The sequence below is a fragment of the Carettochelys insculpta genome, chromosome 5 (assembly GCF_033958435.1).
Source record: "Carettochelys insculpta isolate YL-2023 chromosome 5, ASM3395843v1, whole genome shotgun sequence".
NCBI classification, from domain to species: Eukaryota; Metazoa; Chordata; order Testudines; family Carettochelyidae; genus Carettochelys; species Carettochelys insculpta.
In genome coordinates, this window is record NC_134141.1 from 466,239 (window position 1) to 493,043 (window position 26,805).

The 26,805-nt window shown below is 47.2% G+C and overlaps 1 protein-coding gene across 3 annotated transcripts in view; it reads right to left on the minus strand.

The window, feature by feature from the left end:
* APTX (aprataxin) overlaps positions 1-26,805 on the minus strand; it is a 55,050-nt gene that overhangs the window by 18,623 nt on the left and 9,622 nt on the right. For 2 of the 3 annotated variants that reach the window (XM_074994473.1, XM_074994474.1), the window contains exons 3-5: positions 21,413-21,459; positions 18,192-18,527; positions 16,764-16,823 (exon numbers count right to left, since the gene is read on the minus strand). In XM_074994473.1, the coding sequence (XP_074850574.1) occupies positions 16,764-16,823; positions 18,192-18,527; positions 21,413-21,459 (443 nt within the window). The remainder of the gene's footprint in view (positions 1-16,763; positions 16,824-18,191; positions 18,528-21,412; positions 21,460-26,805) is intronic. The other variant, XM_074994476.1, reaches the window with a different exon arrangement.

Consider the following 26,805-nt stretch of genomic DNA (forward strand, 5'->3'; position numbering starts at 1 on the left):
TTTGGAGAGGAGTGTTGTAACAAGAATACACTTCTGCACTCATAATATCTATTAGCCCTATGAGAATGTGATGTGAGGACATCTGATAATTGACTAAAGTCTGGGTGAACAAGATCAGTATCCTGCAAAATACTGAGGGCGAGGTGATTGGTTGTACATCGGTGCCTTATAATAAGAATGGTAACCACTTGCCTTATCCATAAAGGATAGTGTAGGGGATGCTGAGTAATACCTTTGTACTGGTGACCTCATTAAGGAGTGCACACTGTGGTTCTGTGAAGGAACTCTGTTCATTTCCATGCTAGCCTTTTGCAGCGCTGGGAACTGCACCAGTGAAATGTGGGATGATGGCTGCACCACATTTTGGTGTTGCTCCCCTCCAGTGCTGAGAGAGAATGCGGTAATGTGTGATGTTGTGATACCAGTAACAGCTTTGGCTCAACAGGAGTTGTCATGCATTTGGCACAGCAGCTATGGCCTGGTTCATCTCCTGTGCTCACTTTGGATAGGGAGCATGAGAGAGGTGGCTTGCTCCTTGCTTCTGTCCTAAGTGAGTAATCAATGGAGTCCCTGTCAGAAGGGACACTATCTGCACTGAACTGTGAGTCTGGCATCAGCTCAAGAGCCTCATCAAAAGGGATCATTTAAGCATAGCTCCTTGTTTCTCCTAGCTTGTGCAAGTAGGGCTCTGGCATCGAGAGCATTTGCAGGATAAAAGCCCCCAAGGGAACATATGCAGTGTGAGTGCCCATGTTTTCCTGGCACCGGTAATGGCTGTGATTCAGCTGGTGCCGTTTGCACATTTGGGATGGCAGCCAAAGCTTGGCCTGCCAGAGCCAGAGATGGTTGCACAACACATTCCAGCAATGCCCATGTCATTGGAGCAGGGGTTGGTGCTGTTTTATTTGAAGTGCGGCTTTTAAGATGGGTGCTGGACGCACGCTTGGGCTTTTGTATACCTGATGTGCCCGATTCATCTGCCATGCTCAGCCTGAGCAGGAAGCATGACGGGGAAAAGCTTGCTCTTTGCCTTAGTCCCCAGTGAGGAGGCAAATGATCCTCCCCCACCACAAACTGAAGGAATCACCTGTGGGCAGGGTGGATAGTTATGTGAAAGTAGGCATCTTGAAGGTCAAGAGCCGCAAACCACTCCCCTTGTTCGAGTCCAGGAATTATGGAAGTCAATGTGACCATTTTGAATTGCTGTTTCCATAGGTGGTGATTTAGACTGTGAAGGTCCAGAAGGGGTCTCCAAAACACCAGACTTCTTTTGCATGAGGAAGTATCAGGATTAGAAGCCCCTTCCTCTGAACTCATCCGGCATCGGTTCTACCGCCCCCATGGTGAGAAGGTGGTCCACCTCCTCCCACAAAATAGTCTTGCGAAAGGGGTCCCTGGAGGGGGGTGGGAGTGGTGGAGGGGAGGCTCCAAAATGGGATAACATAACCCCAAGGCACTATTTCTAGCACACATTTGTCTGATGTAATTCTGGACCATTGGTTGAGATATGGTCATAGATGGTGGTGAAACAGATGGAGCTACTCGCTTGGAGGGGGCATGTCTCTCGCCGACGCCATCAAACTTACTGCATTGGCTGTTGCTGCTGTCTCAACACTAGAGATGGTGACCTCATACTACGGCATGGAGTCTGACAGCAGCCCTGGGGCTTTGTCAAGAAGACCCTTTTTAATCTAAGATCCTTATCTTTTCTGGCTCTGGCAGTTAAGCTCTCATAGTGAGCATTTTTGAGGATTGTGTGCCTCTGTGATACAGGGAGTACAGTCAGGAGGGCATAGGATGACCACAATTTTTTTTTTTTTTAAATTGAGTATTAGAGACATTGTTACGTTCTTTCTTGAACTGCTTTATTAGTTTTGTTTGGCCTCTGTTCCTTTTCTTTTCTTTTTTAAGACCAAGTCATGTCAGCAAACTATGTGCAGGGAAGTGAAACTGACAAGAATAAGAATTTCCCCTCCCCCCTTTTTTAAAGTATATCAAACAAGAAGAGTCTAAAACAGAAAAAACTATGACCTAGTAACCCAATGCTATATAATCTCTAATTACAGGTCTGAGGGAAGAGGAGAGAGCTGTGCTCCGTCTGCAGCCGAGGACAGCAATGAAGGAACTGAGGAGAGAGAGGGGCTCTGCACGCTATCCCTACTGGCATGAATGGCATGTGCTGGGTTAGCATATGTGTGGTCCCCCTCAATACTGCTCATGAAAAGTCTCCATGATGTGGTGCTTGGCAAACTTGACACCAACCATGGAGCACCCATGGGGACAGCATTCAAAGAAGAAAGAGAAGTTACTCACCTGTGGTAATGATGGTTCTTTGACATGTGTCCCCGTGGGTGCTCCACAATAGGTGTCGGGCTCGCCCGGTGCCGCAGATCGGAAATCTTCCAGCAGTTTCTCCTGGATCGCACATGCGCCGGCGCGCACCACTCCCCTGCGCACCCCTGGCCACGTGCGCGATCCGGTCCCCGCCAGTTCCTTGACCAACCGCCTCGGATGCTCCTGAAAAACACTAGACAGAGATCCGAAGCAGGGAGGATGGGCGGGTGGTGGAGCACCCACGGGGACACATCTCGAAGAACCATCGTTACCACAGGTGAGTAACTTCTCTTTCTTCTTCGAGTGGTCCCCATGGGTGCTCCACAACAGGTGGCTACCCAGCAATAACCCAAGTAAGGAGGTGGGTAATCAGTTTATGTGCAGCTTGCCCCCGAGAGGACTGCTGTCAACAGATGGGTATCCTCTTCAAATACCCAATGCAGGGCATAATGCTTGGCGAAGGTGTCGTAGGATGACCAGGTTGCCCGCTCTACAGATGTCTTTTAACGCGATGCCCTTGAAGAAGGTTGTTGACGCCGCCACCGCCCTGGTGGAGTGAGCCCTGGGCGGGGCCAGCAAAGGAGTCTTTCGAAGCTCGTAACACTTTTTTATACAGGACACAATATACTTTGAGAGTCTCTGTGAAGAGACACCTTCTCCTTTTGACCTGGGAGCGAGACAGACTAGAAGCCTGTCCGTTTTCCGGAAGGACTTAGTTCTGCCTGTGAAGAAGGCCAACGCCCTCCTCACATCCAGGAGATACAGGCGTGCCTCCTTGCCGGAGCTGTGAAGCTTCGGGTAAAACTATTGGCTCGTTAAGATGGAACTCCAAAGAGACATTTGGAACAAAGGCTGGGTGCAGCCTTAAGGTTACCGCCTCCTTTGAGAATACTGTGCAGGGCGGCGTTGCCATCGCTGTTGCGAGGTCACTCACCCTGCGGGTTGACGTAATTACAAGGTGGAAGGTTGTTTTTATCGCAAGGAGACGTAGGGGAACTGTGGCTAATGGTTCAAAAGGTGGACCCGATAGCGTGCTGAGCACCAAGTCCAAATTCCACGATGGTGGAAGCGGTTTCCGAGGGGGGTACAGGTTTACCAGCCCCTTCAAGCACCTGGTAACGACAGGATGGGCGAAGACTGTGGGCCCTTCCTCTGTATGCCGAAAGGCTGATATAGCGGCGAGGTGGACCTTTAGCGAGGATAGAGAAAACCCACCTCTCTCGAGGTCCAATGAGTATTCTAGTATTACAGGTATAGGAACGTCAAGGGGAGCTAACTGCTTGGCGGAACACCAGGCTGTGAATCGAGTCCATTTCTGCTTGTAAGTCCTCCTGGTGGAGGTCCTCCGGCTACATTCCAGGACTTGTTGTACTCCCTCCGTACACGTGCTCTCTAAAGGAGCTGAGCCATGGATTAGCCATGCTTGTAGGTGCAGACCCTGAGGGTGCGGGTGCACTATGGACCCCTGAGCCTGCGTGAGTAAGTCCGGCGCCACCGTTAGAGGGAGCGGTGGGCGGTCCGACGTGCGCAGAAGCAAGGGAAACCATTGCTGCCAATCCCAAGTCGGGACTGAGTATCATGCGAGCTCTCTCCCTTCTGGCTTTCTGCGAGACCTTGTGGATAAGCGCTGTGGGGGGAAACGCGTAAAGTAGGGGGCCCCTCCATGAAAACATGAATGCGTCCCCCAGGGACCCCCGCCCCACTCCTGCCCTGGAGCAGTACTGGGGACACTTCTTGTTGTACTGGGTGGCAAACAGATCGATCTGGGGAAACCCCCCTGTAAGAAAAATGCGCCGTAGCAGATCGGAGCGGATCTGCCATTTGTGCGTGAGTGCGAAGTGCCTGCTCAGCTGATCTGCTTTCACAGTGTGAGAGCCCGGCAAGTACGAGGCTTTCAACGTTATGTTGTTGGTGGTGCACCAGTTCCACAATCGGACTGCTTCCGCACATAGGGCACGGGATCGTGCTCCTCCTTGTCGATTGATGTAAAACATAGTGGAGGTATTGTCGGTATTGATCCCGACTACTTTGCCATGGAGGTAATCTCGAAAATGTTTGCAGGCGTTGAACACTGCTCTGAGCTCCAGTATGTTTATGTGCAGTGTCGGTTCTGCAGGGCACCACAGCCCTTGCATCACCTTGTCGCCAATGTGCGCTCCCCATCCTACGTGGGAGCCGTTGGTAGTAAGAAAAATAGAAATTTGTACTGGTGAAAAGGGCACCCCCACTAGCAGATTCTTGGGGTTTTCCCACCACGCCAGGGATCTGCGCACCTCTGTTGTGGGCGACACCACCCTGTGGACAGTGTGGGATGCCGGTCTGTAAACGCTCGCCAGCCAATGCTGCAGGCTTCACATGTGCAACCTGGCATTTTGTACCACAAACGTCGCTGCCACCATGTGACCCAGCAGCTGTACGCACGTTAAGACCAGCACCGTGGGGCTCTATGTGATGACTTGTACCAGCGAACTGATGGCGCGGAAGTGGGCATCGGGTAGGTACACCCTAGCTGTGATAGAGTGTATGTGTGCCCCTATGAACTCTATATCTTGTATTGGTTCGGTCTTTGACTTTGCGAGGTTGATCAGTAGGCCCAGCGAAGAAAACGTGTCCGCTGTGACGCGTATCATGCGTGAGACCTCTGCCTTCGAGGTCCCTTTCAGCAGGCAGTCGTCCAGATATGGGAAAGATAAACACCCCCTGTCTGTGCAGGTAGGCTGACACCACTGCCAGGGTTTTGGTAAAGACTCCGGGGGCCGAGGAGAGGCCAAACGGAAGAACCCTGTACTGGAAGCTCTCCTTGCCAACCCGTGAAGCGGAGGAAGCGTCTGTGTGCCAGGTGGATTGTTATATGAAAGTAAGCATCTTGTAAGTCGAGGGCTGCAACCCAGGTCTCCATCGTCCAGTGCCGTGAGTATCAAGGCAACTGTGATCATCCGAAAAACGTTGCTTGCGCAAGTAACGGCTGAGGCCCCGAAGATCTAAGATGGGCCTCCAGCCTCCTGTTTTCCTCACTGTTAGGAAGTAGCGTGAATAAAAACCTTCCCCTGGAATTCTTCCGGCACTCCTTCCACCGCCCCATGAACATAAGGTGATCCACCTTCTGCTTGAGCCTCGCCTCGTGGGCAGCGCCCGAGGCTTCGTCAGTGGAAGCAACTGGAAGGGGATCGTGCAACCCGTGGCTATGATCTCCAGCACCCATTTGTCTGTGGTGATCTTTTGCCATTGGGAGTGGAACTGTCTGAGGCGATGATGGAACATGAGATGAGAGTTGCATTGAGCGATGGTATTGATAGTGCAGCCCCCCGACATTCCTGTCAAACTTGTTGCCTTTGGGCCTGCCCCGAGGGCGTATGGCTTTGTTGAGAACGTCGCCTAGGAGTTCCGTACTGTTGCTGCTGTTGATGGCGCCCTTGGCTGTAGCCCCGTTGATATTGAGCACGCTGTGGTTGTAAGCATAGCGTCTTTGCTGAGGATAAAATTTTTTCCTCCTGTATGGGGGAGTATAAATGCCCAAGGTTCTAAGTGTAGCTCTCGAGTCCTTACTGGAGTGAGGAATCGAGTCGGTTGAGCCTGCAAACAGCTTTTGTGTATCAAAGGGAAGGTCCACGACCTTCACCTGTAGGTCCCTAGGGATACCAGACATCTGGAGCCAGGATTCTCTACGCATGACCACTGCTGTAGCCGTTGAACGTGCCGCTGTGTCCGCCACGTCCAGGGCAATCTGGACTCCCGTCTGCGATGCTGCGTAGCCCTCTTGAACAATCGCCTTTAACACCGGCTTCTTGTCTTCCGGAAGTGAATCCATGAGGGGAGTAAGTCTGGAGTAATTATCAAAATTATGTTTAGCTAGGTGTGCCGCATAATTTGCCATTCTCAATAGCAGGGTAGCAGAGGAATATACCTTCCTGCCAAACAGCTCTAGCTTCTTAGCATCTTTGTCCGATCTCCCCGATTTGTACTGAGAAGCCTTCGACCTCTGCTGGGACGATTCAACCACCAAGGAATTTGGTTGTGGGTGACTAAAGAGGAACTCCACGCTCTTTGCCAGGATGAAGTACTCCTTATCTGCTCTCTTGTTCGTAGGTGGGATAGAGGCCAGAGTCTGCCACATGGTCGTGGCTGTCTCCGTAATGGATTCGTCCAGCGGAATATCAGTTTTGGATGAAGCCGGGGGTCTCAAATTTTTCAGGAGTTTGTGATGTTTCTCCTGCACCTCTGCCGTTTGAATGTCTTGCATGAAAGCTACCCTTTTAAATAGCTCCTGAAATTGTTTAAGGTCATCCGGGGGGGAGACATCCCCGGGGGCCATGGCCTCATCTGGAAAGGATGAGGAGGAACCACTGGGGTAAACCTCCCTTGAGCCCTCAGGGTCCTGCGGTCGATGATACACTTGCTCCCTGGAGGATTGTGAAGGAAAGTCTCGGGGTTCTAAAACTAACTCCCCTTGAGACAACTGTGTTTCCGTCCCTGATCGAGAGTGTCCACGGGGGTATTAAGCGGCCGGGGGCGGGGGGGGGGGGGGGGAACCTGCCCCTGGATGTAGGCCTGCGGTGTCTGCATCCAGCATGATGAGGACGACCATAGCAGCATGGGCAAGGGTCTGGGGATGTAGACCTGGACCACCCACGGAGTGTGTACCCCCGATGTCTGGGAGAGCGAGACCTCCACGACGACAGATAGAGGTGAAACTGGCTTGTGAGAGTACTCCAGGGGATCCACTCCCAGAAATGGTGAAGGTGGCCCAAGCCATGGTGACATTGGTTGGAGGAACGGAGGAGGTGGTTCTGGATAAGCCGGTGGAGACACAGGCCTTCGGTGCGGCGTGTGTATCGCAGGGGGAGGGCTTGGTGCTCACAGCAGCGCAGCCCTGTCCGGAGATGGGCTGCGGTGCCGGGTTTTTGATTTCGCCTTGCCCCTCCCCTGCGGGGCCGGCACCACCCCCTCCCGTGCCGGGGATCTCGGCCCCGCGCTCAGCACAATCAGCTGCGGTGCCGCACGGGTAGCTTCCTCCAGCGCCTGCAGGCTCCGTGCCTGGTGCCCCTGCACCGTTGGTGCCGCGGGGGCCGGTGCTGCCGTGTCCAGCGCTTGCCTCGCTGACGCTCTGGGCGCCGTGCATGCCGGCTATTGTGTAACCGGAGGCTCAGCCTCTGCCACGTGCGCTGCCGCTTGCCTGAGTATGCGGCTGGGGGCTGTATGCGCCGCTCGTCCTGCTCGCTGAAAACGCCGGCAAGGATTGAGCCAGGGAGACTTTCCTCCGTTTCTGCACCGAGGGGGTCAGAGAAGCTGCCCTCCTCTTATGCAACCCAGAGGGCCCTTCTGGGTGAGGCTTCTCCGGCAAGTCTGGCTGGAGAGCCTTATCAACAAGAGCATTTTAAGCCTCATCTCTCTGTCCTTCCTGGCCCTGGCTGTGAGCTTAGCACAGTGAGTGATTCCCCCAGGCAGCGGATGCATTCGCTATGCCCAACGGAGGCTGGCATAGCTTTGCGGCGTGACTCACACTTTTAAAACCTGAAGAGGCCATTGCGGTGAGTCCTTTACTGTTAATAGGGTACTTAGCACTTAATCTGTGCCTTTCCACCCCAAATAGCGATCACCGGCCTGCGGGGCAGCGGGCGACCTAAATGGCCTTCACGTCCGCTCTCCTCTTCTCCGCATCTCTCTTTTCTTTTTTTTTTGCCGATATTCTCTTTATCTTTGCTTTCTCTCTCTTTTTTTTTTTTTCCAGTAACCAAAACAACAAATTACACGTAGAAAACCACTATTTAATCTGACTCTGGCCTTAGCCTGAGCGGATTCCGTCTGCAGCCAATGGCGGTTGAGAAGCAACTGGCGGGGATCGGATCGCGCACGTGGCCGGGGGTGTGCAGGGGAGCGGCGCGCACCAGCACATGCGTGATCCAGGAGAAACTGCTGGAAGATTTCCGATCTGCGGCACCGGGCAAGCCCGACACCTATTGTGGAGCACCCATGGGGACCACTCGAAGAAGAACTAAAAGATAGATGCCTAACTTCTGAAGATGTTGCTACGATGGCATGCGCATCTCAAAATCGCCTCTCAGTTATGCCAATCATAAGAAATTTCAGCACTCGAGTGAAAGCATTTAGTCAGTACATGTTTACTGATGATGTTTTGAACAAAATCACAAAACTGAATTGCTGGAAATCGTTAGCAAGGCACCTTGAAACAGAGTTCCTTCAGTTGCTAAGCCAAAGCTTTTACAACAGTATCTTCCTCTGCAGGCAAAGAATATTTTCATTGTTTGGTACTATTCCCTCACAGCTAAGAAGTCAACTGGGAGTTGAAAAAGGAGATAAACTGAAATAGAAGTAAAGAGTTTATGAATCAAAACAGTGGGAGTGGGCGAGATGAAAACTAATTGTACTGAGATGCAAAACAACATATTTAGCAATCAGATTCACACCATTTAAGAAACATGAAAAAGTATTAGAGGAACCTTGATTTAAATCAATTTTTTTCTTAATTTAAAAACTGAGTCGCAATCATGGTCGGGGAGCTGCAGCAGGGCAGCAGCAGCCACTGCAGCCGTGGCCAGGGAGCTGAGCCATTGCAGCCTGCACACTGCATCCGGAGAGTGGGAGCTGCTACTGTGGGCCTGGCCAGCATTCTGGGGGCCAGGAAGCCAGAGGTTGGGGGGCCAGCATGGCCATTGTCCAGGAGGGGGTCTGATGGCCCAAGCAAAGCAGACAGAAGGGTAGCATTGACCTTCTGTGGTCTGGCAAAAATCCCTGGTCCAGGACCACTCAGGTCCCAAGGATGCCAGACCAGGGAGGCGCAACCTATAGTCTGGTATGGGACCAATGTAAGTGCACATACACATACACACAGAGATATAGAGCACAGCTCTGAAACAAAGTAGGGCTAAACTTGCTTCTCCTTCCCAAAGCAGGGATGGAGGAAGGCTGAATGTGGATCTGTAGAGAAAATATACTTGGAGTTCTCCAGTGACAGTGAAGTACATCAGTTTTTGCTCATCATAAATACATCACCAGAGATTCACATTAATGATTACCAAGCAAGAAACACTTACCTGAGAGATGGTGGTGGAAAGAATCTTGAGATTTTTCTGTGGGACTATGTAAGTCTCCTACATGCCATGCTCAACGCATTTCACCTGCATGGACGAAGTGTTGGATAAATCTCTCCTACCACTCAAGTCATAACCAAGATAACTTAAAAAAACCTGCATTTGCAGTGAGGTAACAAACAGGTCTTTCCACATAGATGCCAAGGCCAAAAGGGAGCACTGTGAGCCTCTAGTTTCAACTGCTGTATAAAACAGCCAAAGAACTTCCCCATAATAATTTCTCTGAATGAGAACCAATCTTTTAGAGAAATGTCCAATCTTGATTTACAAAAACCAGCTGTCTAGGGTAAGGAGTCACAAGACTGCAGCCCTATGTACTCAGACTGCATTCAGCTAAAATTCTAGGATGAGACTAACGGCCACCCTGCTTTAGAAGAAATAACGAAGAGGCAAAAAGACATCAAAGCCTTTGATGCTCACTTACCCAGCTAAGGTGATTTCACCCAGAAAGCCACATGGAAGGAAAGGATGTAGAAAACATATCCCTAACTCCCCAAGGTCTCTCTACTTACTGAGGTCAGACTAAGACTGCTAGGATGCATTGGATACAGTTCTGGAGTGTGAAGGATCCTTTCAAACATTTCAACAGAGACTGCACCAACAGAAATTTAATTCATTGCTCATAAAACAGAAAGCAAGCACCACAATCTTATTCCAGGAGGAAGAGGTTCCAACCCCTTTTGGGACATTGCTTCTCTATGTGGAGATGGAAAAGACCACTTACTGGCATCTGCAGAACTGAAGAATCAAGACATCCTACTGTTGATCCTACTCTATTATGCCATTTTTCTCCTGCACCCCATTTTTAACTCTTGCCTATCTTTGCCTTCTCCCCAAGCAGTTTCTGGGTTGGCAAACCAAGACAGACATCTTTTACAATACCGTGAACAGAGGCTAACCAGTTTGACTCTGGTAAGAGCTTGTCAAGTCTCAAAGGCTACATCTACACTAGAAGCATCCGTCTATCAAAGTTACTGTTGGAAGAGATGTTCCACCAAAACTTTTGTCGACAGATCATGTTTACACATAAGAGCAGATCGATCTTTTGAGCTTCTGTCGACAAAAGGGCTCCCCAGAGCATTTACACAACATTTTTGTCAACAGTTTGTTGAAAAAAATGCATTTTGAGTGTAGATGCTCGGCAAGTTTTGTCAACAAAACCCCACTTTTGTCTATAAAATCTGTAGTGTAGACCTAGCCAAAGTTGTTAGTAAAATGCTTAGCCCTCTCTGCAGTGAGACAGGCTTGTTTTTAAATCCCTGCTGGCCTCTTATGTTTGTGTGTATATCTTCCTGGCTTTGCTTTAAGGAAACAATCAGAATTCAGCTCAAGACTGTACAAAACTGGCTCTCATTCCAGCAGCCAAGACAGACCCAACACCATCCAAAGCTGAGCAAACAGAGATTGCTCCTAATATAAATAACATAAAACAAATGAAAAAAAGGAACCAAAGAAACAATTAAAATAAAGATTGTATGCAATTTTTAAAATTTCAAAGTACTTTAACTGCGTCGCTTCTTAATTTGAGAGGCCTGGTCTATACAACTGGTTCTCAACCAGGGGTAATTGTACTGCGGGGGTATACCAACTCATCTAAAGCAGTATTTCTCATCCTGGGGTTGGAGGATGAATTGGTGAGGGGTGAGGTCACAAGTGCAGGGATGGCACTATGATGTGGCAAGCAGGGCAATTACCAGGTTTTCCATGTCACAGAGGACCCAGCAAAGCCAAGTTACATGCTTCAGCCCCAGACTCTGGGCCTCAGGCTTCATACAAAGGTCACAAGTAAAATGTAAATGCAACATTCATATTCCAATTGCATGAAGCTATAAGTTTAGACTAAAAATGAGAAAGTCAGCTTTTTTTCAGTAATGTGCTGTGACACATATTTTTTATGTGCGATTTTGTGAGCAAGTAATATGTAAATGAGGTGAAACTGGAGTACCCAAGACAAATCAGCTTCCTGAAAGGGGTTTAGTAGTCTGAAAAGATGGAGAACCACTACTATAAACTAAAATATAAGTACAATATTTATATTGCAAATAAGAAATTAAGCAATTTTACAGTAATAGTGTGCTGTGGCACTAATATTTTCAGGTCTGATTTTTAAGTAGTTTATATGAAGGGTAAGAGCTGGGGATACTCAAGATATATCAAACTCCTGAAACGGGTACAGTAGTCTGGAAAGGTTGAGAATCACTGGTCTACACTGTAAAGTTAAGGAGATCAATGAAAATCGGCCTTGTCAACCTTGTGCATTTGTCTACAATTATATGGGTCCTCTGGATGGAAGTGCCCATTCTGACTTAATACCACCTTCAAGAGTGGCACTGAGTCAAGGTTGATGTAGTCAGGTCAACATAATGTGAATGTAGACACTGCATTACAGAAATTGACTGTAGTTGTTCTCTAACAGCTGTTCCACAATCTCCTATATTGTACACTCTGGTCATCATTGTGAACTCCACTGGAAGGAATCCTGCAGACCAAAAGAACCCTCATCTTTAAAGCCCTACAGATTTTTGAAATGGTAGTGACCGCACCTAGTAGCTCTCCATTGTTGAGTACGACAGCCCAGCTAAGTATACTGACTACACACTACAGACACTTCTGACTAGAGTTGACAGGGGATATTGGATCTCTTGTACCTGGGGGCAGAAGAGGTTATGTAAGCACAGTTCTGAACCTGCCCCAGAAATGTGTCTATCTACAGGTAGATTGCTTAGGTGATGGGCTATGACATAACCACCCGTTGCTGTGTGAAAGTGCAGGTGCTGCAGCAGACACACCCAAAGGCCAAGAAAGCTTTTAAGTTGCTACCCAGCCACAGACCTGCTGCTTTCACAAAGAACTGAATGCCATAATCAGTGAAGACTCTGATCCACCACCAACAGCACCAAGATTTCCTCCAAGAAGCCAAAGACACAGGACTCCACCAAGAACAACGAAGAGAAAGAGCATGGGGGACAACCAGGGGATCAAAAAAACCAGCCAGACAGGACCTGCACTTTAACACCAGCACAGTCCACCAAGTCCCATTGGCTGAACAGTGGTAAACCCAATGCAGTGAAAGAAACATCAGTAGGTAGTTTAATTTTAAATTACAGCAGTGCCCCCCCCCCCTCAAAGAAAAAAGTAGCAGGGCACATCTTTTGATTTATTAATTTACTCATGCTAGAAGGGATAATGGTACAACACAGAGAGGTGAAGCTACTTTTCACTCCGACCTACACTTTGGCAGGGGGCCAGCAGTGAGCAGTTTATGTGCACAGGGATGTCCCAGGAATTCTCCTGAGAGATCTTCCTAGAGCACAAGAATGGCCATATCGGTCAGATCAATGGTCCATCCAGCCCAGTGGCCGTCTTCCTACAATGGCCAATACCAAGTGCTTCAGAGGAAGTGAATAGAACAGGCAATCATTGAGTGATCCATCCCCTGTCATCCAAATCCCAGCTTGTAGCAGTCAGACATTTAGGGACACCCAGAGCATGGCACTGCATCCCTGAGCATCTTTGCAAAGAGACACTGATGGACCTATCCTCTATGAATTTATCAGTTCTTTTATGAACCATTATAGTTTTGGCCTTCATATCCACTGGCAATGAGTTCCGCAGACTGACCATAATTTGCACGAAGTACTTGAAACCTGCTGCTTATGACTTTCATTAGGTAACCCTCCCTTCCCCCAGTTCTTGTGTTATGTAAAGGAATAAATAACCCTCTCTCATTCGCTTTCTCTACATCATCATGAAACTTTCACAGAGGTACTCTCCTATCCTTTGCCAAAGATTCTAGAAAGGACTGCTTTGTTTCTTGTTCTGTGGTATAAGACTTTGCCATGACTCCGTAAGATAATTTCAGCAGGCACCACTGCAGTACACAAGCTAGCAGTATATGGGCTTAGATGGTCTTGGAACACCAGCAGCAGCAGTGCTCTCTGCCCGTTATCCACAAGAGTGAGATATCAGGTTTTATGAGGAGAGCTTTAAACTAGGTTCGTTGGGGGACAGTCACCAAAACCCTGAGGTGAGAAAGGAATCTGGAGGCCAGGAAGAAATGCAAAGAGGAATGTATAACAAAAGTGGACCCCTGGTTCGAGTAGAGAGGGCAGCGAGATTGACTGGTTATCTAAGGTGTTTGTACACCTATGCCAGAAGCCTGGGTAACAAGCAGGAGGAATTAGAAGCCCTGGCCCAGTCCAAGAACTATGACTTGACTGGGATAACAGAGACTTGGTGGGATGACTCGCTTGACTGTAGCGCTGTCATGAAAGGGTATAAACTGTTCAGGAAGAACAGACAAGGGAGAAAAGGAGGAGGAGTTGCACTGTATGTAAGAGAGCACTATGATTGCTTGGAACTCCAGTACATAGAGGGAGAAAAGCCCGTTGAGAATCTAGGGGTCAAGTTTAGTGGTGTAGGCAGCACTGGACACGTGGTGGTTGGTGTCTGCTACAGGCCACCAAATCAGGATGATGAGGTAGATGAGGCTTTTTTTGGGACAACTGAGAGAAGTTTCCGGATTGTGGGCTCTCGTTATCGTGGGGGAATTTAATTACCCTGACATCCGTTGGGAGACCAATACGGTGGTACACAAACAATCCAGGAAGTTTCTGGAGAATGTTGGGGATCACTCCTTGGTACAAGTGCTGAAGGACCTGCTGCTTACAAACAGGGAGGAACTAATAGGAAAGGCAGAGGTGGGTGACAACTTGGGAAGCAGTGATCATGAGATAGTAGGACTTCAGGATCCTGACCAAAGGAAGGAAAGAGAGCAGTAAATTACACACCTTGGAGTACAGAAAAGCAGACTGACTCCTTCAGGAACCTGATGGACAGAATCCCCTAGGATACTACCATGAAGGGAAAAGGAGTCCACGAAAACTGGCAGTATTTTAAGGAAGCCCTATTGAAGGCACAGAAAGAAACAGTCCCAATGTGCAAGAAGAGAAGTAAATATGGTAGCAGATCAGACCGGCTTACTGGGAAAATCCCTGGAAAACTTCAGCACAAAAAGGGAGCTTACAAAAAGTGGAAACTTGCACAGATATCTAGGGAGGGGTATAAACGTATAGCTCGAGAATGCAGGGCAGTTATCAGGAAGGCGATAGCGCAACTGGAATTGCGACTCGCGAGGAATGTGAAGGATAATAATAAAAAAAATGTTTCTATAGGCATGTTAGCAAGAAGAAGATGATCAGACAGGGCGTGGGGCCCCCACTGGATGAGGGAGGTAACCCAGTGACAGATGATGTAGGGAAAGCTGAAGTACTTAATGCTTTCTTTGCCTCTGTCTTCACGGACAAGGACAGCTCCCAGACTAATGCAATAAGTAATGCACTGTGGGATGAAGGTGGACAGCCTTTGGTGGGGAAAGAACAGGTTAGGAGCTATCTAAAAAAGCTAAATGTACATAAATCCATGGGCCTGGACTGAATTCTTCCGAGGGTTCTGAGGGAGTTGGCTTATGTCGTTGATGAGCCTTTGGCAGTTATCTCTGAAAAGTCATGGAGATCAGGAGAGATCCCAGATGATTGGAAAAAGGAAAATGTAGTGCCCATCTTTAAAAAAGGAAAGAAGGATCATCCACGGAACTATAGGCCGGTCAGTCTTACATCAGTCCCTGGAAAAATCATGGAGGGGCTCCTCAAGGAAGTCATTTTGAGGCACTTAGAGGAGGGGAAATTGATCGGGAATAGTCAGCATGGATTCATGAAGGGCAAGTCGTGCCTGACCAATCTGATTAGTTTCTACAATGAGATAACTGACTCTGTGGACAGGGGGGGGGAAAAAAAAAAAAAAAAAAAATCAGCGGATGTGATTTATCTTGACTTTAGCAAAGCTTTAGATACAGTCTCCCACAATATTCTTGTCCGCAAGTTAAAGGAATGTGGATTGGATAAATGGACGTGAAAGCTGGTTAGACGGTTGGGCCCAGCGGGTAGTGATCAATGGCTGGATATCGGGATGGTGATCAGTTTCTAGTGGAGCGCCCCAAGGTTCAGTTCTGGGTCCTGTTCTGTTCAACATATTTATCAATGACCTGGATGAGGGGTTGGATCGCATCCTCAGCAAGTTGGCAGATGACACTAAACTAGGGGGAGAGGTAGATACGCTGGAGGGTAGGGATAGGGTCCAGAGTGACTTAGATAAATTGGAACACTGGGCTGCAAGAAATCTGATGAGGTTCAATAAGGACAAGAGTCCTGCACTTAGGCCGGAAGAATCCCAAGCATTGTTACAGGCTGGGGCCCGACTGGCTCTGTAGCAGTTCTGCAGAAAAGGACCTGGGAGTTGTAGTGGACAAGAGTCAACAGTGTGCTGTTGTAGCCAAGAAGGCTAATGGCATATTAGGTTGCATCAAGAGGAGCATTGCCAGTAGATCCAGAGAAGTGATTGTTCCTCTTTATTCAGCTTTGGTGAGGCCGCATCTAGAGTAGTGTCCAATTCTGGGCCCCCAATTATAGGAAGAATGTGGACACACTGGAAAAAGTCCAGCGGAGCATGGACAAAATAATTAGGGGGCTGGAGCATATGACCTATGAAGAAAGCTTGAGAGAACTGGGACTGTTTAGTCTGCACAAAAGACGACTGAGGGGGGACTTGATAACAGCCTTCAACTTACTGAAGGGAGGCTGCAAAGAGGCTGGAGAGAGGCTGTTTACAGTGGTCACGGATGGCAGAACACGCAACAATGGTCTCAACTTGAGGTTGAGAAGGTCCAGGCTGAACCTGAGGAAAAACTTCTTCACTAGGAGGGTGGTGAAGCATTGGAAGAGTCTACTCAGGGAAGTAGTGGAGTCTCCATCCCTGGAGATGTTTAAGTCTCGCCTCGAAAAAGCCCTGGCTGGGCTGGGTTGATCTGATGGTTTTGGTCCTGCCTAGGGCAGGGGGCTGGACTTGATGCCTTTTTTAGGTCTCCTCCAGCTCTATTGTTCTATGATCATTATCACCTATGCAAAATAGTGCCAGCATTTAAGACCTGTCTTATACTGTATGAGATTCCTCCCATGCCGTCCCTCCTCCCCCCTCCATACACTTTTGCTGAGTGACCAAATATACCTCTCTGAACTGCAGGTGTTAAAAGAAAAGAATTGGGGAACATCACATTAACAATGACTCTTCAAGGTTACAGAGATCTTCTGCTGGCCTAATGGAAAAAGACTAACGCCTCTCCCACCTGAAATGAATGCATCTAGGAAATAAATCACATGTGCACATCTAATTTTATCATGCAGTTGGACCAACAGCACTCTCAATAACGTGCTTCTTGACTGTGGACTGACGAATTATTTCAAGAATAGGGTATATCATTCCAACCTGCATTTTTGGGTCTTGCATGGAGATCTTCAGACCTTGACTCCAATGTCCTAAATGTTCCTAGAGCATAAATATAATAGACACTTTCAGAGAAAGTTAAAACACTTATTTAAAGCGCAATCCTATCTTAATTAAATACTTATTATAACTCCAATATTATTTTGCTGGTACTATTTAAAACGGGTATGTATTTGTATTTTCTTTTTTAAAGAACTAGGAAAAACTACTTTTTAAAAAACTTGAAAATAAATTATGATTTTGAAGTAAAACTCTGAAAAGTTCAGAAATTCCAGAATTAGACTTACCCAGACAATCTTTGTTTAGCGCTCATATACACCTGCGTTATGGCTGTGATGGTTCCCCCAACATTTATGAAAACTGGCTTAAACAAAGGGTGACCATCTGTCCCATTTTAGCCAGGACTGTCCCCTTTTTTAGTTCCCAGGAGAGCATCCCAACTTTTTAAAAAAAAAAAAAAAAAAAAACAGGCTAATTGTCTGGTATGTTGCAAAGCAGGGACCTAAATTTTAAAAACAACAAGAAGTCCTGTGGCACCTTATAAACTAACAGATATTTTGGAGTATAAGCTTTCATGGGCAAAGACCCACTTCATGAGATGCATGAGTGGGAGGTTTCAGAAGAGGTTTAAAGAGGGCGTCTCAGTCAAGGAGGGGGCAGAGTTGATGAGGTCTGTTCAGTCACAGAGGATCTGGCGCATTATCAGCAGTTACCATAGAGTTGTGAACATCAACAGAGGAGAAACTGCTTTTGTAATGGGCCAACCATGCCCAGTCTCTGTTCAATCCTTGGTTGATGGTGCATATTTATGTTCATAAGTATTCAAGATGTGAGCATACCATGGATTCAGATGACAGCAGTAAGATGCTCTCTCTGCTTTATTCTCTATTCCTTTCTTAATTATCCCCAACATTCTTATTTGCTTTTTTGCCTGCAGTTGCACATTGAGTAGATGATTTCAGAGAACTATCCACAATGACTCCAAGATCTTGCCCTTGAATGAAAACTAAATTAGTCCCCATCATTGTATCTGTATAGTTGGGATTATGCCTTCCAGTATGCATTTCTTTGCATTTATCATCACTGATAACTACTGCTACTAAATTGGAGCTTCTCAACGATTGGGTGCTCAACTTACGATACTTCGGGTGGAGGGGTTTTCCTGACTTTTTTTAAACACAATATGTAGCTTTTCACAGCGCACGCGCGTGCGCGCGCACACACAGATATTAACTTTGCACTCATAAACCCCTCTTGAAGAAGATGGGTAAGCACTGCCACTCTATCTCACGCATGATGAAACAAACAAGGGCAAAGTGACTCACCCAGAGCTACACAGTGAGTGAGTATCAGAGTCAGGATTAGAACATAGGACTCCCTATCTCCCAGCCCTAGTATTCTACTGCTCACCTTGTGGCTAGAAGATCTGTCATGGCGAAAGGAGGAAGAATTACTGGTATTGTTTGGCGTGCAGATTGGTCTACCATCTTGCAAGTCTGGTTGCTCCATTTTCATACTTTTTTCAGACACATTTTCCATGCTACTATTCCCAGAGTCTATGTATGGCCTCTTGTTAGCTTTCGTCTTCCCTTCTGCTCCTGTGCCACATACCTCTGTGTCTTCCATGAATTGTACAGTGTAGGGATAAAGTTTATTCACAATATGTAGAACCTGTCCCGGCTTCAGTTTCACTTCTTCATCCTTGCCAATATTCACAAAATCAACACTGGCTGGGTTAACTCCCAACTTTGGATAATCAGAAAATAAAGCACAATGCAGGAATTGGCATACAATTATAGATCTAATTCAGATGTACTAAAACCCATTTACCCCCTAACTGTCCTAGGGCATCCCTGTGCCTGCAACGCAAAGAGAAAAGTACCTGGAATTTTCCACTTCTCCACTCCACATTCCAGACCATTTTAAATCAAAACAAAAACTGAAGGTATATAGAGACTCATCCTGCAACCAGAAATGCTAGAGCAGAACCTTCACTGGCATGAAGCTTTAATGAACCTTACGGGATTCCAAACGAGAACAGGGTTTGTGCTACCAGAGTTGACTGGGCCCCATACCACATGACATCACACTAGTGTGTGTTTTGGTGGCATTGGCTGGGAGCCTCCAAAGCACGTACCTGTGGAGGATCTACTAAAACTACAACCTGCACCCACTTAGTATCCAAGCTGTCCTGTTTTGCAGGGATAGGATACAGTGGCAGGACAACATCTTAACACATCAGCACCCCCTTATTCCCTGCTCTACACTGTTAACAGGAGGATCCTTCTCTGCAACTGTAGGATGAAGCAAGACGGGGGAGGGGCACCTGAACACATGCTGCCAGCTATGGGCACTCTAATAATCAGCTGGGCAGCATGTGAACCTCTCCTGCATGGCTGCCAATGTGTGCATCTTACAGGGACTACAGATGGCAAGAATAGTCCAGGGGTTCTCAACATGGGGTTGCGACATCTTGGGGGACCATAAGCAGGTTTCAGGGGGTCACCAAAATAAACTAGAGAGCATGGTCAGCACTACACTCATTAGAGCCCAGGGCAGAAAGCGAAACCCACATCCTGATCTCCACTGCCTGAGGCCGAAGCAAAGCCTGAGCCTGTGGCATCAGGCCCTGTGCAACTGCTCTCCTTGCTCCCTCCAATACCAGCCTGGCTTTTAATCTACTGAAGAACAGTTGTGGCACAGGTGGGCTATGGAATTTTATAGGGGGCCACAGAAAGAAAAAGGTTGAGATCACCAATCTAGTCTTATCCCCGAGATGATCGGATATGATAATAATTAGCACAGCTGAAAATCCAGACAGAGAGGCCATAACTAAGCTAGGAAAAGCAGGCTGTTTTATTAAAACATATCTAACCCTGGAGGAGGAACTTAGCATTCACTATGGCCAGCTAACTCTTTTTAAAGGTATTAAACCCAGTCTTTGCTGGACGGTAAGTAGCATTTGAAGCTGTTGTCATTAGAATACCACCTACTCTCCAAGTCTGGACAGAAGAGGCCCAATCCCAGCAATAGGGGGAGAAAACTACAGAAGTAGCAACAGTCTTCGTCCAGTGGTGTCGACATGACCTATAGCTCCATAGCAAGGCCACCATAACCCCACAGCACAGACACAGCTTTGAGTGACAGAAATTTTTTTCCCGAAATTACTGTATTAACACCAACTCCCTTATTGGCAATTGCTAGATTGACGGAAGAAGCATTCTTCTGTAGACTAGTTGCATCCATATGAGCACTAAGGTTGGTATAGCTACAGCTCTCAGGGGGTATGGATTCTTCACAAACCAAGTGATACAGCTGCAACCACCTAAATTTTAAGCCTGGACAGGACATTAATTTGAGCCCTCTTGCAGGATGTTATGTGCTGCAAGGAAGAAAAGTGAAACAGCCCTCCCTGTGCTGCACACAGCAAAAGTGTTACAGCACTACAGGTTGTACCTCCCAAAACTGGAATTCTCTGGTCCAGCAACGTTACTGGACCAGAGAGCGCCAGTGGGGAGCCCTGCCGGGCAGGAGCCCAGTGACTGGGAGGCTGGCTGCCCAGTTGGGGACAGAGTCAACTCCCCATTCAGGGTTGGTGCCAGCCTCCCCGGGGCCAGTGGCTGGGGCTGCAGCCCACAGCCCATCTTAATCCAGGGATAGTGGCATCAGTCCAGCAGGGGCCATGGGCCAGCTGCAGGTAAGGAAATCCTAGGCAGGGGACCAGCAGGGTATGGCACCAGTGGCAGGGAGAAGCAACAGGCTGTGGGGGCTGGAGACAGGGGACCTCTCTTCATCTGGCAAATTCCCTCATTTGGTGCCTGAGGGTGCCGAATGAGGGAGGTGCAGCCTGTAGCTTATGCACTAACCTGCCTGACCAAACCCTTGTCCAGCATCTGGACATTTTTGACTGCAGTCTCTGTGATGGGCAGGTGACACAATCCATGTATGTAAAGTGGAAAGCACAAAGACAATCCTCAGTAAATAACAGTACAGTAAAAATCCTTGTATGCCTCTTGGGAGTACAGTGGGGTGGTGGTAAGTTAAAAATACCAGTTGACTTAAGAGGGAAAATGTGGTGGGGGAAGATGAGGAGCAAGGGTGTGGGAGGGGTTATAGTAAACAGGCTCTGGGAGGGAGTTTGGATCCAACAGGAGTCAAGTGCTCACTTCTGGTGGCCCCCACAAGCAGCTCCCATCCCTGCAGCTCCTGGCAGATGCATGGCCAGGTGACTCTGTTGCAAGCAGGCACACTATCTCCAGCTTCAGATGCTGCCCCCTGCAACTCCCATTGGCCATGGCTGCTGGCCAACTGCATGAGAGCCAAGAAGTCAGCGATTGGAAAGAGGAGAGGGATGTAGGTAACCTGGGGCTGCCAGAGGCAAGTGCCCCCATCCGGCATCCTTAGCCCTTTCTGCACCCCAATTCCTGCTCCAAGCCCCTTCCTAAACCCAAACTCCCTCCCAGACCACATTTCGCTGCTCCTCCTACACCCTAGCACCCTGCCAACCTGGCATCAACCACACTAAAAAGTGGACATTCTGTTTGGATCAGAAATGCCATTTTATTGCTGACTGGTGAAGTGTCAGATAAAAGGCTTTTTCTGTAATACCCGATATGCATAAATGAACGTACCTGTTTGATCTTGACATACCCTTTATTACAGTCTGCCTTGAGCTGCACTGAAAAGCAAAAACAAAGCATTAGAAAATTACTTGACTATAGGAGTCAGACTGCTGGCATAAATTGGCACAGCTCAACCAAAACCAAATGCAGTTGGGGACCTGGCCCACAATGTTTGTTCCTAGTAGTTATAACCACATTTCTGAAACTACAAATATGGATCCTAACACATTACTGGTTCAAGTTTATTCTGGTTATTTTTCCATTAATAAATAGCATTGAAAGGGCCAACACATCTATTTACAGTTTTAATATGACTGTCAAGGCTTCTATGCAGCTTAAACATAGCGGGCTGTTTTGAACTCACATTTTCTGAAACCCTAGATTTCTGTATTGAAATTGCATCTGTGTGTTGCTAACATTCTTCTCTCTAGACAAAAGTTATCAACCTCTATATAGTAGACACATTAAAATTATAACTTAACAACTGTCCCACCTTATCAATGGGATTTGTATCAATGTACATGAAATAAAAAAATCTATATGTGGCTTATAAATCCAACATCTGTGTTTTTTGAGTCACACCTGTACAATGATTCTAGTCAAAAGCAATTGACTGTTCTGCCTGAACACCGAGGAAATACAGACATCCTGAGAATCCACCCTCAAGAGCTGTACAAAGAGCTAAGCTTAGTTGTCTACATATTAAACAGAGCTTCTTTTTAAAAACTGCTAGCACTTGGTATTTTGTAGTTGTATTAGAGGATATAATATATATTAAATCATATCTTTATTACAGATGTCTTACTGAGCTCTAAAGAATTTAACAGAGACTGCTACCCTTGATACAGAATGCATATACAGGTTGAACCTAATCTGGAATTCTCTCATCTGGCATCTCCTGCCCCTCTACGCTGAATTAGTGATGAACACCCTGACTTCGGCACTATCCTTTTCCCTCCTCCCCTTCTTCTCTTCCAGCTAGCAGAAGAATCCTAGGAGCAGCTCTGCTGTAGATGGAACAAGACATGTGGAGGTCCAGCTGAACACATGCTGCTGGCTGTAAGTACACACGCTTTTCTAATAAGCTAGGTGGGCTGGAGAGAAATGTTTGGTGAGCCGGGTCTGGCCCTCAGGTGCGACTACCCTGGTTTATAGCTTGTCACAATAATGTAACCAAGCATAAGAACAATGAAATCAAATTGAATCTCACAATCGCCACAGAACTTCTATACCTGAATCTCACAAGTTTCTTACACTCTTTTTATGTCTCACACAATTTAAAAAAAAAAAAAAAAAAGAAAAAAATCACAATTTCACAATTAAAAAATGAATTGGGTTGTTAAACAATACTATTTATTGAAATATTTTTGGATTTTTTCCTACATTTTCACATACAGGCAGTTCCCCGACTTACGAACACATTGACTTATGACCATTTGTACTTAGACCAACTTCCAGCTCACACCCACGCCATGAGCCCCAGCTCACCTCCCCCAGCAGGGGGCTCCAGCTACACACCGGAAGGCTTCCCTTCAACCCTTGCAGACCTGGCTCCAAGCCCCCCATGCCCCAACCCGCACCCCCCCCACACACACACTGGGGCCCCAACCCCACAGCCCCAGATCTCTCACACACTTTCTCACACACATATATGCAGGGCTCCCACCTGCCTGCCCCCCCCCCCCCCACACCTCTATCTTGCCTGGCTCAACCTCCCTCCCAGCTCACCAACCCCTCCCACGCATGGGGCTCCGGCTTCAATCCGTGCATGGGGCTCCGGCTCACAGCCCTCGGCAGCAGCTCACAGCCCCTCCTCCACTCAACCCACCCGCCTCTGTGCACCCCTTGTGAGATTCAGGTATAGGAGTTCTGTGGTGATGGTGAGATTAATTTTGGTTTCATTCAACCCCTCCATCCGGCTCAACCCCTCCATCCCATGGCCCTGGGTCACCCCCCTTCCCGCGCTTGGGGCTCTGGCTGTCAGCCACCACCAGCATGCACGGGGTGCTGTCAGCCACCACCGGCTCAACCCATCCCCGTCCCAATTCACCCCCATTCAATCCCCTCTCTGCCCCCCACCAGCTAACACCCCCCGACCCCAGTACACCCTGTTCAACCCCCCCCCCAATCCCTCACAGCCCCAGATCACACTCCCCAGCACGTGGGGCTCTGGCTCCCACCCCTCCCTGAAGCCCTGGCTCGAAGCCCCTGCCTGGGCACCAACCCCTGCCCCAACCCCACTGCTGCCCAAGTCCAATTCCCTGCAAGCCCCAGCTCAACTGCGCCTCCCCACCACCCCTGCTGCCCTAACCCACGCCAGGCTTAAGCCCCCTCCCCGTCCCAGGGCCCCAACCCAAGCCCTCCCCAACTCACTTGAAATTCAAGGGACTATAGCATAAGGGTATTTCCAACTTACGACCAAATCGAGTTATGAGCAGGTGTTCAGAAGGTAACCCGTTTGTAAGTCAGGGACTATCTGTATACAGAGTTCTATTACAACAAAGAATACAATGTGCTCAGTGCTCACTATTGTTTGTTACAAAAATTTGCTCCATAAGAAAACACAATAGTATTTTTTAAATCCCTCAGTACCAGTGACGTAATGGAATATCTTTATCATGAAAGGTGACTTTAATAGTGTAGAATTATGTACAAAAAACTGCATTTAGAAACAAAGTAATGTAAAATTTTAGAACCTACAAGTCCACGCAATCCTATTTCTTGTTCAGTCAATTGATCAGACAAAACAGGTTTGTTTACATCTGTAGGAAATAATGCTGCCTGCCTCTTATTTACATGTCACCTGACAGGGACAACAGGCATGTACGTATGGCACTATCCTAGCCAATGCCACAAGATACATACATGCCCGATATTCTAGATTCACGTCCCCTCCTGTTTCAACCACCATTTCAAAGGGCATGCCCATGTTGATGACAAGTTCTGCTCGATAGCAGTCCAAAGTAATGAAGACTGAAGCAAGTTTATGTTCATCATCTGAGGCAAATAAAAAGAGGTTTTTTTTGTTGATGGTTCAGGTTCTGTGGTTTCCACAATGGAGTGCTGCTATTATGACTTCTGAAAGCACACTCCACACCTCATCCTTAAACTTTGGGTTGAGTACTGTATCTATCTTTAGAAATCTCACACTGGTATTTTCCTTCTGTTTTGTCCAATCTGTGGTAAAAAAGTGTTCTTAACATGAAAAACATATGCCAGGTCATAATCGGGGGCTGCTATAACATTAAATATATGGCCCTATGCAAGTAAAACAAAGCAGGAAGCATAGAATTCTCCCCCAGGGAGTTCAGTCACAAATTTATTCAAACACATTTTTAAAGATCATCATCAGCATGGAAGCATGTCCTCTGGAATGGTCCCAAAAAATGAAGGAGCATATGAATGGTTTGCATAACTGGCGCTTAAATACCTTGCAACGCTGGCTACAAAAGAGACTTTTTAATGCCTCTTCTCTCTTTCAGGTGACAATGAAATAAAAAGCAGGCAGCATTATCTCCCATAAACATAAACAAACTTGTGTTAGGTGTTGGCTGCGCAAGAAATAGTAATGAATGGACTTGTAGACTCTAAAAATCTTTCATTGTTTTTAGTACAATTACATACACACACACACACACACACGATTTACTAACGAAATTTGTTTGCAAGGTGAAAATTCATAAATCAAAAATTAAATTCCCATTAATTTCAATGTAAAAAATTCTGGCTGGTTCCTGACTCCCCAAAAAAACACAAAACACCCAATACTTTTCCTACATGTTGCAATATACAGTCAAACATAAGTACAGTACTACTATATTGCTTTTTTTTAAATGACATTTATTACCACTAGTCAGTTCTTAGATAATGGTGAAGACAAGTTCCATGGGATCATCTGCATTATCATTGGAAACAGGTCCATAATGACTTCAACCTCTTTAATTGGGGTTTTATCTTCAGCTTTGAGGTTGAGAATCAGCTGACAGTAATGAGTTTAGAAGGAGGTAAGGCGGTTGAGGGTTGAAAACATGACAGAATTGACATTTGTACTACAACACTCTTTCCTGTCATACAGCTCCTTATAGCATTGAAGGGTTTCATGAACTTGTCATTTGCATGCTGAACTCTGTTCCAAGTTTGGGTCATTGTCATTGAGAATTTGCGTAGCTGCTTCCAACGCACTGAAAAATGTTGAGAGTGTTTTCATGTCCAGAGTTTTTCGTGAGTCAACAAATTCTTCCCCCTCCTTTTCTGATGACCTTTCTGCAGCCAGCTGAATTCATTGACTAGTCAATTCTTCACTGTGTGACAATAACATATCTTGAACATTATCTGCGTCTATCTCATTGACTCCTGCTTGAGTGGCCAGTTGCACAATAGAAATTGAATGTTTTTCACTTCACCCTCAATACCACGGAAATCATGATCCTATTTCGGCAATAGTATTTTTGCAAACACCATTCAGGATACTTTGAGTAATTTTATTCCATGCAGTTGTGATTTTTTTTAATAGCCATCTTGATGTAGTTCTTCCACAACTGCTTAATTACAGGTTTGTCTTCTCCATTTGATGTAGATATGAGATACCTCATCACCAGAAGGAGACAACAAGCTTTAACTGTAGCAATGACACCTTGATCCATTGGCTGAAGGATGGAAGTGGTATTTGGGGGTGAGGTGCAGCAACTGGAGATTGGAGTGCTGCAGTCTCCCTCCTTGCTGTGTCTGCAGGTCTGGGTGGATTGGCAATATTATTGGCTTGTGAACTGACAGGTGCTGGAGGGTCAAGTACCAGTGCTGGCGTGCCCATGCCAGTGCCACCAAGATGATCAATGTTCCGTCTGACTGAATCTTGAGGAGGACCCTGTGGATCAGTGGAATTGGAGGGAATGCATACATCAGCAGGCCTAACCATGTAACACTGAGGGTATCCACCCAGAACCCTGGGCTCTGATTGTGGTAAGAGCAAAACATCCTGCATTTTGAGTTGAGGTGAGAAGCAAACAGGTCCACCTGGGGATGAACCCACTTCTGGAAAATAGAATGAATGACCTCTGGGTGGAGTGATCCATACAGGACCTGCTGAGCTGGTCCACTAGTGAATTGGTAAAGGGCCTGCAGCATGATGTTGTGCTGTAAGCAGAAATCCCAAAGCATCATGGCCTCGTGACAAAGGGGAGAGGAGCGTGCACCCCCCGTTTGTTGATACGGTACATTGCTGTTGTGTTGTCTATACTGATTGACACACAATGCCATGCCAGATTGGCCTTGAAAGCCATGCATGCTAGTCTGAGGGCCCTGAGCTCCCTCACATTTATGTGGCATCAAATGTCAAAATTGCTCCAAAGAGCCTGGGTGGAGCTGACCCAGGTGCGCTCTCCACCCCCTGGTCTGAAACGTCT